Here is a 14,098-nt window from a genome sequence, read left to right on the forward strand (position 1 = left end):
CAGCCTCAGCTATTCCACCCTTACAATCTCGCGGTAATCTCGGGCGCATCGCCTCGTCCGTGCAAGGTTGATGTCCTGCCGTCCACCTGCGCGCCCTGTTGCCGCCTAACGAGCCCATTCCGAGCGCTCGAAAGAGATGCTGTCCTCTCGCTCGTCCTCGCGTCGTCGCTCTCCCTCTCGCGCCTCACTCGAAGGTCCGCCCGCTGCGACTGATCAAGCTTTGACGGGCTAGGACGCTGCTGTTGGGCTGTGTGGCCCCGACTAGCTTGCTTCCGAGGCGCCCCAGGCACTCTCCCGCTCGCCAGCGCACTTGTCAACCTCACACTCCTGTCTTCTCCTGACCCCTCCCCACCCACTTCCGACGACCTCGCCAAGCCGGTCCTGACCGCAAACGTCGGCCAAGCACGTCTGAAGCGCGTGCGACGCCGTCCGAGCCATGCCGCACGCGTCGAAGCACCTCAAGTCCCGACCACCCGACAACTGGCCGCTCCCTGCTGCTCCGGACGTTTCTGCGCCTCTCGGTTATCCTCCGGTGGCTATTTCGAGCAGATTGGGAGCGGGCGAGGCGAGTCCGAGCTGGGGCGGGAACAGGAGTGGGACTTGGGACGGTTGGACTGGCGAGGAGGGGACGAGGAAGGGTGAGAAGGACAGGCTCGGTCGGACGGGCGGGCAGGATGGACGTTACGGTGGAGTTGACAGGGAGACGTTGAATGGTGCAGGAGGAGGCACAGCTCGCCCTCGCCCGACTCCGCCTCGCCCGCCGGATCCCCTTCCTTCGCCTGCTCCCTCGCCCAAAAACGCTGCACCTCACCCGCCGCTTCAACCTCCCCAGCTCCCTGGCACCCGCGAAACTCGCCCGCTTCACGGCCCTTTCCTGCCACAAGACCTCTTCGCCGGGCAGAACAAGCCTCGCGTTCGCCTCGACCCCGACTGGCAAGGCTTCCCTGTCGAGAAGCTTTACCTCGGCGCACTCGACGAGCGCGAGTTCGCGTACTTTGCGGTTCAGCGAGACGCGCAGATTCAGCAGGGGCTGCTTGAGATTGGTTTGGGAGATGGGAAGACGAGGAAGGGAGAGGTCAATTTGTCGGGCTACGCGTTCGAGGGCTTCCCGGGCGTCAAGATCTCCTTCAGTGCGTCTCTGAATGATCTGGCGCGGCGCTTCCTGCCTGTCAACTCGGCTCGCCTTTGACTGACTCCTCCCTTCGCAGGTTCCGGCAGCCTGTCTCGAATCTACTGCGCGCCATACGAGGGCAATCTTGGCGCAGACGACAACATGAGCGACTTTGAGCGGATCGCGCTCGTCCTCGAGACTCGCTGGACGCCAAAGTTCTTCGCCTACTACTCGAGCGGGGGCGCCGACAACAAGGTCACGGGCCAAGTTCGCGTCAATGCTCTCGAAGCAACCCACTCGCGCCTCCTCCCTTACCTCTCGCGCCACTTTTTCCTCGTTCTCAAGCTTCCGCGCGACAAAGCGCTCGTCGGCGAACCCTCGACCCGCTTCTCGTTCCGCGACTTCCTCAAGACCTGCCAGGACGTCCACCTCCCCGCCGTCGTCCAGCTCGCCTCACTCCCACCCGTCATCGAAGCCGAGAAGCGCTACTCCCGCAAAGCGCTCCGCCAACTCCGCCGCGCATTGTCAACCATCTCTCCCTCGATCGCCTACCACATCGAAGGCATCGCTCGCGACCTCTCGATGACGCCCTTGGAGCTCGAACGACTCGTCGAACTCCACATCAAGCCCTGGGAAGCGACGTTTGAGCTCAAGGACGCAACTATCGAGGAGATCGTCATCGAGCTTCGCACGAAGCTCCTCGAAGATCGCAAGGCGCTCGCCGAGCTCCTCCAGCTCGGAAGGGTTTCGCCGAAGGATTTGCAGGATGTCGTCTTCGATATCGAGCAGCAGGCGGAGGAGGCGAGACAGGTCGTTCTGGAGCGGGCGGAGGTCGACTTGACGGGCGCAGCGGCGGCGGCGAAGAAGAAGAAGGGCACGCCTTCCGAGCACATTTGGTGCCGCAGCATCATCTACACTCCGAGCGGGACGATCCGAGTCGGTGGAAGGATTCTCGAGAAGGTCCGTCAATGAGCTCTCGCTCGAGATGCGCTCGCTGACGCTTGTCCTTGCAGTCGAACGCCGTGCTCCGCAAGTACTACGGGCTTGTAGATCACCATCAAGAGTCGGACCACTTCCTCCGCGTCACCTTCCGAGACGAAGACGAAGCGATGCTTCTTCCTTCGTCGGGCGCACCGCAGGACAAGCTGCTTCAAGGCTCGGTCGCCAAGTCCCTCAAGGATGGCATCTCGTTCGCCGGAAGGAAATTCGAGTTTCTCGCGTGCGTCCTTTGCCAGCCTCCACGAGCTTGAGCTGACCTCGCCAGTTGCACATAGCTACTCGCAATCCGGCCTGCGCGACCGCATGGTCTGGTTCGTCGCGCCGTGGCAAGACGAGGACAAGCACGGCAAGGCGAGGACAATCAACGCGGACACGATCAGGAAGCGCTTCGGCGTGTTCGACAAGATCAGCCACCAGCCTGCCAAGCTGGGCGCGAGGTACGTTGACATGCTGCTCCACTCTGCAGATTGCTTGGCGACTGATCGTGTTTGCTTTTGCGTCGCTAGGTACAGCCAAGGCTTCACATCGTCGCACGCAACCGAGGTGCGCTAGAAGTTTGGCTTCCTTTTCCCGCGGTTGCAAGGTTGACGTTCGGGAATACAGACCCTGCACTACATCCAGATCGGAGCTATCCCCGACATCGTCGAGAAGGACAAGAACGGCGTCGAGACCACCAACCACACCGACGGCGCAGGAACGATGTCGCTTGAGTAGGTCTCGCCTCGTCGCCGGTCTCGCTTTGACGTTTGCTGACGTGCTCGAGCGTGCAGGGTGCGCGACCAGGTGTGGCAGGCGCTGCAGATGAGTGGGTTCCGACGTGACGTGGACGGCGCTCCGCCGACAGTCGTCCAGTTCCGCCTCGGAGGGTCGAGTCAGTCTACCGCGTCAACTCTCGCTTCGATCGACGCTGACAGATTGACCACTGTGTGCAGAGGGAGTTTTGGCGGTGGACAATCGGCTGGAAGGTGCGCAAGTCAAGCTTCGGCCCTCGCAAGACAAGTTTCAAGGTCTGCCAGATCTCGGCGACGAGGGCTTCTGCCTGAATGTCTCGGACGCCTTCACACGACCTGGCCTGCTTCGCTTGAGTGCGTTACGGCGATCCTCCTTGCGCTCATGCCGTCCTTACATGCGAGTCGAGGCTGACCACCTGGTCATGTCCTTCGCTCGCATGTTCTCGGCAACTCTATTACGCTGCACGCTCTACGCTCCTGCTGCGCTACCTGTCTCGCTCCTGCTGCTGCCAGACCGTCCGCTCATCAGCGCCCTCGACGACCTCGGCATCTCCATCGAGACCTTCGTTCGCTACCAGAAGCTGGCAGTCGACGCTCTCGCTCCTTCCGAACTTGAGACGCTCAAGGGCGCCTTGAGCGTCCTTCACCGCTTCGCATTCGGTGGAGCGACTCGCTTCAAAAGGTGCGTACTCTCCGACTATCAACGAGCGCGCGCTGACCTGATCCCGTTCGCAGTCTCGTCGGCTCCCTCGCATCCCTGTCCGGTTTTGTAGACAGCATTCTGCACGAGGAGCCGTTCCTCCGTGGCGCCCTCGAGGTCATCCGCACCCGCAGCCTGCGCGACCTCAAGGAGCGCGCTCGCATTCCGGTACCCGATTCGTACGTCCTCGTCGGCGTTCCAGACGAGGATCGCGCTCTCAAATCGGATCAAGTCTACGCCTGCCTCCGATTCCCCGAGAAGCCCGACGAAGTCGTCTACCTCGAAGGTCGCATCCTCGTCACCCGTTCGCCTTCCGTCGATCCAGGCGACCTTCGCATCCTCAATGCCGTCGGCAAGCTGCCGGAGCACCTCGAGGGAACGTTGCGGATGGCTGGTCTCGAGAACTGCATCGTCCTGCCGACAGTCGGCGACCGAGCGCTCGCCTCGATGATGGGCGGAGGAGGTCAGCTTTCAGTCTTCCTTTTCCTGCGATCTGCCTCGTGCTGACGCACAGCCCCGCAGACCTCGACGGTGATACGTACCAAGTCATCACGCTTCCGGACCTGATCCCTCTCCGCACCGCCGAGCCTCGAATGCACAAAGGCCCGGCCCCCCTCGAGCTTGACCGACCCGCCACGATCCACGATGTCGCAGACTGCTTCCTCAACTACCTGACGAACGATACGACCGGCATCATTGCCACGACGCACCTCATCGTCGCCGACAAGAGCCCGAAGCATGGCTTCGACCCCGTCTGCCAGAAGCTCGCCGACTTGCACAGGTGCGTAAGGTCTGAGACTGATGTTAAGCCGTTCGACTGACCGGGCCCCGCTACAGTACATCCGTCGATGCGCCTAAGACCGGCATCGTCGTGCCTCTCGACAGCATCCCGAAGCTCAAGACGAAGGTCCGGCCGGACTTCCTCAGGAAGACGGACGAGCTCGAGCCGAAGGAAGGTCCTCAGTACTACGATTCCCAGCGCGCCCTCGGCCATCTCTACCGCAACATTGAGGACACCGGCCTCACCATGCCTACTTGCGTCGTCTCGCCTGCGCTTGGCGACGGCCGGTCCACCTCCTTCCGCGTGCTCGAGCTCCGAGTCGAACGCGATATCGCCAGCCTTTTCGATGCCTCGCCGGACATCCTGAGGAGCGTCGTCGACAGCCACCGGTCGACAGTCGCCGCAGTTCTCAACGCTTTCTACGCCGCGCTTCACGACCTCGCTATCGTCCACAGCCTGCCTCGCACCGATGGTCGATCCCTATCCGAGGTCGAGATCTTCGCGACGGCGAGCCTGCAGGAGGTCCAGCGGGGAGAAGCGGCTCGCGGCAACGCGGTCTCAGCGATGCACCGCCAGACAGCTCGCCTTGTTGACTGGCTCGAGGCGCAGCTGACGGGACCGCCTGTCGAGTCTCAGCACACGGACGTCGAGTCACTCAAGCTGCGTTACTCAGCCTGGCGAGTTGCAGTTGAGGACGGCGATGAGTACGACTTCGGCGTGAAGACAGCTCGGTGGGTCTGCCTCGCGCTGGTCTTCGAGGCCATGCAGAGCGAGGAGGAGCGACGCTTTGCGGCCAGTACCGGTGCGTCATCCGCAGCGAGGGCGCGACCCGCCTCATGCGCGCCACCGCTCGCCAGGATCTCGGCCTCACCTCGCCAAACTCTTCCGCCAGGCCAACCCGACCGACGCCCCTCCGTCGGCTCGCTCGACAAGTCGTTCGGTATCTCGTCAAGCTCGTCAAAGCCGCTCATCCCCTATTCAACCCGCCCGAGGCTGTCCGAATCGACGCCGCCTACTTCTCCCGCCCATTCCCTCGCTGCGCCTCTCCCGCCCTCCGCCTCGCCTGTGCCCGCAGACCCCTGGACTCGCGAGCTCGATAACCGGAAGACGCCGGCGCAAGTCGTCGAGACGGCCGACAGCAGCGACATGGACACCTCGAGCAGCGAGGACGACGACCAAGGTCTGCGGGATATCCTTGCGAGCATTCCCCCCTTCCCTGCCTCTACTGGCGCCCCGCAGCGTGGGCCAGCGCACGACGACGACTCGGACTCGCTTGCTTCATCGGCAGACTCGGACAAATCTGTCGAGCTCGACGAGGAGGCCGCCGAACGGTTCCGCAGGCAGCTCGAGCAAGAGGAGATTGAGCGCGACGAAGCGGAAGCGAGAGAGCTGCTCTACCAGCAGTTCAGGCGGAGGCAGTACCTCGAGGGGAAGTACCTCCCGTCTCAGGCGCGAGATCCCGTCGCCTACCGCAAGCATCGCGACGACTTTATGGCGGATGACCAGGGCCGCGCCGACTTCCAGGCCGCCGAGCAGCGCCGTCAACAACGCCCGCCTCCGCCCGCATCAGCCGCAGGAGCGTCTGTCCGATCGAAGTCGCATGCGCCGTTAGAAGGTGTCGTCGACTACTTCGAGCAGCTTGCCCAGGAGCAAAGGCGTCGCGAGATGCAGGAGATCGAGTCGTCGAAAGCGGCGGGTCCACTGAGCTTGGTCGCGCCGTCGACGGAAGACTGGCCACCCCTTGAGAAGGCCAGCGCGCGTCCGACCAGGCGTCCTTCCACTCGCCCCCCTCCGGCAGCCATGCGCCCTCCGTCACCCTCCGCTCCTTACTCGCCGCCGATCCTCTCGCCTAGGCCCGAGGCTGAACGGAGCGGAGCGCCTCAACGCGGTGTCGACTACTTCTTCTCCGACCGCATCTCGCCCTCGCCTCCCCGTCCCCCTCCCAAGCTCCCGGTCCAGTGGAATGATGCTGGGTGGTTCAACAAGAGTGTCGGACCTGCGACGAGCGCCGCTCCGTCAAGTCCGCCCCGAACACCCTCACCTCGCCCGCCGACGCCGCCGCCGCAACGAGCTTACGCTGCGAAGGGCAACGGACCGTTCTGGGCGCATTTCACGGACTACGACAAGAAGCGGTACAAGTGCGTTTTTCTCGAGAGTTTCGGTCTCGGGCTCGCCTTCAGTCTCGCTCACCAGTTTGTTCCCGCAGGTCGAACCAGACGGGACTCGCCAAGCTCGCTCGCTACTGCATCACCGCCGACGGCGAGACCTTCGCCGACGCGTACGGCCTAGGTCGTCCGACGAGGAAGAGTCGAGGCGAACCTCGACCGAGCCAGAGCGGCGGCGGGAAGAGCTGGATCCCGGAGACGCCTCAGCAGGCGGAGCAACAGGCCGAGGACGAGCCAGGATGGGGGTGGGGTACGGCGACGGGCGGAGTGCAGGGAGGCGTCGTCTCTCACGACGAGAGTGCGTCGCAGCGAGCAGGATGGGGCGGGTCGGGCGGATGGACAGCCTCGTCGAGACCTGACGCTGCTCCAGAGCAGGCGTACCCGTCATTGGCGCTGTCGCGGGCATCAGCGCGGCACCTTCCAGCATGGACCGAGTCGTCACCGTCACCTCGACTCTCCTTTTCGCCCTCCTCGCCTCGACTCTCCTTTTCGCCTTCTTCGCCTCGCCGACACGACATGGACCACCCCGTCACGCCCATCATGGACAATATCCGAGCGATCAGGGAGCAGCGAGACGCGGAGAAGAGGGCGCGGAGGAGGCGCTAGGCTGCGCTTGAACGAGGGAGGAAGAGCTTGAGACTCGACAGCTTCTGAAAGTAGACTCGCATCAGTCCCGCTTGTTGTTCCAGCTACGCTTCGCATGTACACTCTCTTGCAAGACGCTCCTTGACGATCGTTTCTTCGCCTCTTTGCCCGTAAAGACACTGCGAGATTCTCAAGAGATCCGCCTCGAGAGCCTCTTCCGCCGCAAGCGATCTTGCTCGCCGCATAGACGCGAGCGGCGAAAGCGACGGGCGACGCTCAACGGCTGAGATGCGCAAGGGATATCTGCGTTGCCCTCCCAGGTCTACCACTTCCACTGCGCGCCGTTGTTGTTGATCAACGGCCTCGCGCGCGTCGCAAGCGCAAAGCCCGGCGCCTCTGTCGAGTTCCTGATCTTCTTCCTCCACTGCTCCTGCTTCTTCTCTCGCCGGCGCTCCTCCTCGGTCCTGCCCTCGGCGAGAAGGACGTGCAGCTTGGCCGACGGGTGATGCTTGATGCCGAATCGACCGCGACCCTTGATGTCGAGGCGCTTGAGGTAGACGCCCTTGGTAACCCATGATTGCGCTGCGGGTGAAGTACGAGTCAGCGAATCGGGTTGGAGCAACAAAGAGCTAAGCACAGCGAGAGGGAATGCGAACGCACCGATGACGAGCTTCTCGCGCTTCAAACCCTTCGCCATGGCATGGTCACGAGCCAGCGCGACCATGGAAAGCAGTCGGGGCGCGTTCTTCTTTTGCGAAGCCTGCGAGGGGGAAAGACGGCGTCAACTTTCTGCGTTCGCCAGGCGAAAGCTCATTGAGGCCAGCAAGCAGGCCCGGCGAAGACCTTATGGCCAGCAAAAGCCCGGCGAGCGAACGCACCTGCAACTGCAAGATAGCCTCGTCCGCCGTTCGCCCTGCGATCAAGCGCGACAAGTCTGCCAGCCTGCGCCGCGACGTCTTGAAGTTTGCCGTAGACGATTTGTGCTGTAGCCGAGCCGAGTAAACGTGGTCAGCGCGACTCGACCCTCCTGCACCTCACGACTCCCAAAGCGAGCGAGAGAGTGCGGCCCAACTCACGTAGGTCGCCTGTTTCTTCGGCTTCGGTGCAAGTCCAACCCTCCCCTGCGCCTCTCGGACGTCCAGCTCCTCCGTCGCAACGTCGAACAAGCCCTTCTCCTCCGCCTTCTCCTGTGCGCTCGCCTTGGGTACCTCCGCCGCGGCAACGCCTTCCGCCGGCTTCTCCGCCGCCTCAGCCTTCTTCTGGCGCTTCGGAAGCAAGTTCCTGAGCACGTCAAAGCCGAACGAGATGTGTCGGACCTGCTGAGGCTGTCGGGTCGAGGCGATGAGAGAGTGAGCGTGGGCTGGCGCAGCGCTGGGCAGCGCGCGCGATGCTGCGTGCAGTGTTCGCAGTGCTGTGCGAGTCGACTGCATCGTGTACGGCTGCACCAGCAAGCGGTGCAGGGTGTGGACGAGGACGACCCTCTCCTCGACTTGGCGAGATGAGAGGAGAAATTCTGGACTCGCTCGAATCGCTTTCTGCAGGAGCGTACAGCTTGATAGACACCTTGGAAGGCACAGCCAACTCTTCGAAACCCCGCTCGATGCGGAAGATGCGTCTTTTACATTTGCCCGAGCGAGTCTACCTCGTCCCGCCAAAATCGTGCCCGTGATGCTGAGAACCGTCGTACAATGAGACTGCTAGATGAGGATGCCGTTGCTGTAGCCCTGGAAGAGACTGCGGGGCAAGGGAAGCGGTTAGCAGTGTGGAGCGTGGGAAACGAGCGGGACCGGACGCACTCGTATAGTCGTGTGAAGGAACTCTGCGCCGAGTTGAGGATGAGCTTGTCGGCGTACTCGTCGAGCTGGGCCTGCGGCAGCGAGAGCATGAACCGCTCGCGCAACTGCTGCGAGGTGAGCTCGCCGTTCGAGAAGCAAGGCAGGGACGAGTCTGTGTGCAATGTGTCAGGTAAGTCATGGACGGCAGATCTCCAAGATACGGATGCTCTGCAACGAGAGAGTATGCCCGTCCGACGGAAGACAGCGTCTGACTCACCCTTCTGCATGAGCTCGACGAGGGTGATGATCCGCTCGGCGTGCTTCCTCGCGTCCCGGAAGCACCGCTTGAACAGGGCGCGGAACTCGGCAAACTTGGGCGAGTCGAAGCCGCCGAGGATGTCGATGTAGTCCTGCGGGAGCTTGAAAGGCGCCATCTCGAAGCCGATCGAGCCGGGCGAGTTGGACAGCATGAAGCCGAAGTCGATGTCTGTTGGCAGGAACATCACTAACGCAAATTGACTGGAGGAGCTGTACAACGCACGGATGAGGTGGCCTTGTCGGTCGAGGAGGATGTTGCCGTTGTGGCGGTCCTTGAGCTGGAGGAGATAGCAGATGACCGAGTACGCCGCGAGACTTTGGATGAACGCGTCCTGCGCCTTGCGGTACTTGGACGAGTCGGGAGAGCCGTAGGTCTGGCGTGTCATAAGGGTCAGCGGAAGCGACGAGTAGAGAAGGAGGTGGGCTCACGTTGACGAAGTGATCGTATAGCGAATACGAGTCAAACGCCTGCGTGCCGTCTTCTGCTCGTCGTGCGTAGGCATTCTTCTTGAGCGAATGGACCGAGACGGCATCGTTGATCGTCTCGATGAGTCCGCTGTTCTCGGACGTGACAATCATGCGGAAGCTGCAAGGCGCACAAATGAGAGCGTGAGTGCACTTCAGTCAGGCGCGATTGAGCGACGCGATGCTGCAGCGACGCACTAGTAGACCCAGCCAGGACAGTCCTCCTCCTTCCAGATCCTGCCGAACTCGCTGATGAGTTGGACGGCCAGCTGCTCCTGCCGCAAGTCGGCGCCGGTCTTGACGATGCACGAGAGGAGTGACCAGGACGGGAGGTGGCCGAAGGGTGAGGCGGAACGAATGCGGGCGGTCTTGGACGTGAAGGATTCGGCAAAGACGGCGCCTGCGAAGCAGACGGGGTCAGCCTGCGGATCGGAGTCAAGTTGCGGGAGACAAACACACCTGACGGGTCGTCTTTGTTGACAGCCCGCATGACGACCGTGTTGTCCTGCGTCTTGGCCGAACCAGCCGCGGCGGTCCACCCACTTCGCGACTCGACGTCTCCCCTCATCCGCTCCATTCGCTCCTCTTCCAGCGCCATCATTTCGCTCATGATCCGGTCACGGATGGCAGCAGCGTCCTGGGGCGCGAGCACTCGTGGCCGCTGCGTCGGGAGCGGCGCAGGCGTCGAGGATCCGCTCGTTCCGGTCGTCGCGGTCGATTTCGAGGGTGCCGAGCCGGACGACGAGCTTGCCTCGGCTGCACCGTGCGACAAAGCCGCAGCGACGGGGTTGAGAGGTGGCTGACCTGCCACCGCACTAGTCCCTTCCGCCGCAGACGCCGTGTCGAGACTCGCGCGAGTGCCGGCACCGCCTTGTCCCGCCGAGGCAGCCGGGGTCTCCTTCTTCGACAACCGCGCTTTGACCGCTCCGAGACCTGCTCCGAGACCCGCGCCAACGACTCCTCCGATCCCTGCGACGGTGTAGACAGGGAGGGTGACGAGGGTTCCGGCTGCTGCTGTCCCTGCACCGACAACACCACGAGAAGCGGTCTGCGAAGCGTCGAGCTGCGCGAGCATGATGGCGGCCATGCGCATCCGTTCGGCGTAGTCCTCGAGCGAGATGGGCGCTCGAGAAGCAATCGAGCGTCCGCCTGGTCGTGCAGTTCCGCCTGACATCCGCCTCGCCGCCTTCGGTCCGACAGAAAGGGGTTCGCCGGTCGCACTGCTGATAGACGTCCTGCTTCGTGAGGTTGTCGACGAAGCAGTCGATGCCGTCCGGTCCCGCCTCTTCGCCTTCGCCGCCTCGTCCTTACGTCGCCAGGCAGCCTCGTCAACATCCCGGTTGTGAATCTCCTCCTCCACCTCCTCCGTTGGCGGCTCGGCAAGCGGGTCGTCCCGCAGCGAGATGTCGCCGTAAAGCTGCTCGACCAGGTCCATCTCGCCCGCCGGTTCTGCAGCAATGTCCCCCTCGGTCGGTGCGCCGCCGTCGAGTCCGCCGCCCAGCGCATACTCTGCCCGCTCGGCAAAGGGCGTTCCGGGCGAAGGCGAAGTCGGCTGATGCGGAATCACCGGCGCGTCCTGGCCCTTCGAGGGCGTCGACGACCCGTCCGCCTGCTTCGCGTACCCGTCCATCCCACTCTCGAGGCTTAACCTCCCGTTCTCCGCCAACGCCTTTCCCTTAGCGCCAATCGATGCCGTAGCCAACCCCTCCCTCTCCCTCAACGCCCTCCTCAGATCCTCCCAGTTGCTCCGGCGATCCGGGTCAAAGTCCAGGTCTTCTTCGAGGACTTCGACGTAGATCACGAAGGGCGCGCGGTCAGCTGAGTTGAGGACGACCGATTCGCCTGGCGAGATGCGCACGACGCGGGCTTGTTTGCGCCGTGGGGTGGGCGGATGGGGCTTGTCGAAGGGTGAGGAGGGCTGCGGAGAGGAAGCGGGAGGCTTGGGTGTCGAGTCGGGGAGGACAGCAACGGGAGGGGGACGGGTGGACATGCCGAGTGAGCAGCCGCGTGGGAGTCCGTGATTGAGAACGGTCAGCTCGGCGCGGAGAGACGATAGGCGAGCGGGTTTCGGAACCAGAACGAGGCGAGTCGAGATGTCTTGCAGACTTCGGATGAGGTCGAGTTGTGATCGGCATGCTTGGAGGAGAAGGAGGCGGGAGAGGAAGGTCTTTGGTAGACCGTAGCCAGGCATGCTTGTGCCGGAGAGGTGCTGCGAGGTGGATGAGGGCGAGTTGAGGAGGTTCGAAGCGGACTTGGAGGTCATGGGTAGTGAGGGGACGGAAAGGGACGGCGCGGTGCTCTGCCGCAGTACGCTGTGCTTGAGTGAACCACGTCGCTCAAGCGGCGAAAGAGGCGAGGTGGAGCTGGCGCCCGAAGAAGTCGGACCCTGCTTGGTCGGCGACTTGGCGGAAGGCGAGGGGAGGAAAGACATGGACCGCGACTCATGCGCGGAAGGCAGAGGAATGCGAGGAGATGCGGTGATCCGGTCGCCAGGCAAGTAGTTCGGCTGCGTCTGACTCCGCTTGGTTGGCTTCGACGCCGACGATACAGTCGCCTTCTTCGACCCCTTCGCCGAGCCGTTCAACAACGCTCCCGCAATCCCCGTCTTGGCCTTCTTCGCCACCACAGCCTTCGCAACACCCGCCTCTCCCTCACTCCCACTTTCACTGTTCCCTCCCTCCCTTGCTCCGTCCTCATCCGCGTCGTCTACCTCGTCCCGCGTCGGAGGCTCGGTTCGCCGTCCTTGTTCAACGACCATCCGGCCGGCGACGTTGACGAGTTGGGGCATCCCGATTGCCGCGAGGAGCAGGCCGATTCCGACGAAAGATGCAGTCGGTGCGTTGATTGAGTCCTGCTTCTCCTCCGCGTCTTGCGTCGGCTTGTCGTTTGAAGCAGGGGGGGAAGGCGTTTTGGAGGGAGAGGAAGAAGAGGCGGCGGAGGAGGGGAGGGGAGGGTCGCTGAAGATGATCTCCTGAACGCGGTTCAGGATCCGTCGGCACGCGGCGAACTGATCTGATTTTGGCATTGCTGCGAGGTCGGAGAGGGAGGCTTGGAGGTACCAAAGGGTCTGCAAACGCGAACAAATTAGCGAGATGTCCTTGCCGACGAGAAGTCGGGAGGGAGACTTGCGATGACGGCGATGTGAGCATCTTCCTGGCATCGCTCTAAGATGAAGTTCTCGAGTGCGGTCGAGGGTGAAGGGCGGGTGATGGCCAAATAGCTGCTCCGCAAACCAGTCAGCCCGACGCTCCTTTCCGAAGCGAAGATGGACGATCCACGCACCACAGCTGCGGCCAGTAGAACTCGACATCCTCGTACTCGAACGACCGCAGTCGATTGATTAGGTAGTGTGTGATGCCGATCGAGTTCGGGTAGGTCTTGAGACTGTTGCGGGAGCGGACGAGGAGGACCAGGTCAGCGGGGATGGTCCCAGCCAGCGAGGGCGAGCCGCGCAGCTGTCAAGAAGCTTGTGATAGATAGACAGCCCGTCCGTATCCCGTCTGCGCTGTCCAGCGACTCCATATAGCGTACCGCTCCCCTGGACACGACTCGGGTTGTTGTCCCCCGCTGATGAACGTGTCGCTCTTCTCACACGGCAGCAGCCCGCCCTGTTCAATTCGGATCCGCTCCGTGATGCGCCCAAGTACCGCTCGACACGCGACTCACTATCCAATGGCGAGGTGGACGTCGAAGAAGCTCGACTCGAACAGCCGGAGGAGGAGGGCGGAACCGCTCCCTCCGCCCGACTCGAGCGCGGTTGCCCGGCTCATTGGGCGTCGTGCAGCACTGACAGCGCTCGCGTGAGCAGCCAACCGAGCAGGAAGAGCGAGCGAAGCCGGTGTCGAGGTGGTCGAGGAGCGCGTGCCCGCGACAAGGCGTCGTCGCACCTCGCAAAGTCGTGTGCTGAGTGGTCTGATCTGCTGAGTATTCTGTCGAACGCCCGTCGCGCCAGCAAGAACACGGGAAGAGACTTTTCTCGAGGTCGTCGAGTTCCGCGGTCTCACTTCGTCTCCTCGTCCACTTCGCGCTGGAGAGCTACGGCTGGCTAAGCAGCATTCCAGCGAGCTCTTTGAACGTCCATTCAGCCATTCAAGTCAATACTGCGCCGTGGTCGACCTCTCTCCCTCCTCATCGCTTGTCGACCCCCACCTCACTCGCTCTCGCTCACAACCGCCTCGCTCGGACTGTCTGCTGCTTCTAGCTGCTCAACAGGTATGTTAAGCGACTCCCGCGCTCCAGCTCCCGCCCGCAGGTCGAAGGCGGACCCGGAGGACCTATCGTCAGTCGGCTGATATCGACCAGACGGAGATGCGCGATATGATGCGGACGGAGGGCTTGCACGGCGTGGGACGTTCACGATCTGGTTGCACAAGGAGGTGCAGGTCTCGGACTCGGACCAAGGGCGGCTGTGGACGAACGATTTTGGTCCCGAGGGCTTCGAGCGGGGAGAGAGGCGTCAACTCTGCTC

General features: G+C 62.9%; 3 protein-coding genes across 3 annotated transcripts; 1 reads left to right on the forward strand and 2 right to left on the reverse strand.

Annotated features, from left to right (window-relative positions):
* Nucleotides 1–436: 436 nt before the first annotated feature.
* RHTO_03969 (RNA-directed RNA polymerase) lies at nt 437–7,093 on the forward strand (the record flags this gene model as incomplete). Its single annotated transcript, XM_016417637.1, has 13 exons — nt 437–1,130; nt 1,209–2,071; nt 2,125–2,330; nt 2,386–2,547; nt 2,623–2,653; nt 2,714–2,820; nt 2,881–2,981; nt 3,043–3,195; nt 3,355–3,523; nt 3,577–4,004; nt 4,064–4,322; nt 4,379–6,460; nt 6,529–7,093. 13 exons carry the CDS (start codon nt 437–439, stop codon nt 7,091–7,093), a joined length of 5,820 nt encoding a protein of 1,939 aa, XP_016271044.1.
* Nucleotides 7,094–7,394: 301 nt separating this feature from the next.
* Nucleotides 7,395–8,502, reverse strand: RHTO_03970 (50S ribosomal protein l22; the record flags this gene model as incomplete). The annotated part of the gene is made up of 4 exons (XM_016417638.1): nt 7,395–7,654; nt 7,733–7,832; nt 7,951–8,055; nt 8,149–8,502. 4 exons carry the CDS (start codon nt 8,500–8,502, stop codon nt 7,395–7,397), a joined length of 819 nt encoding a protein of 272 aa, XP_016271045.1.
* Nucleotides 8,503–8,769: 267 nt separating this feature from the next.
* RHTO_03971 (1-phosphatidylinositol 4-kinase) lies at nt 8,770–13,400 on the reverse strand (the record flags this gene model as incomplete). Its single annotated transcript, XM_016417639.1, has 10 exons — nt 8,770–8,806; nt 8,869–9,019; nt 9,125–9,334; nt 9,389–9,539; nt 9,595–9,751; nt 9,829–10,030; nt 10,090–12,697; nt 12,766–12,850; nt 12,913–13,014; nt 13,297–13,400. 10 exons carry the CDS (start codon nt 13,398–13,400, stop codon nt 8,770–8,772), a joined length of 3,807 nt encoding a protein of 1,268 aa, XP_016271046.1.
* Between the last annotated feature and the right edge of the window lie 698 nt (nt 13,401–14,098).

This window comes from Rhodotorula toruloides (genome assembly GCF_000320785.1).
Source record: "Rhodotorula toruloides NP11 unplaced genomic scaffold Scaffold24, whole genome shotgun sequence".
Lineage (NCBI taxonomy): Eukaryota > Fungi > Basidiomycota > Microbotryomycetes > Sporidiobolales > Sporidiobolaceae > Rhodotorula > Rhodotorula toruloides.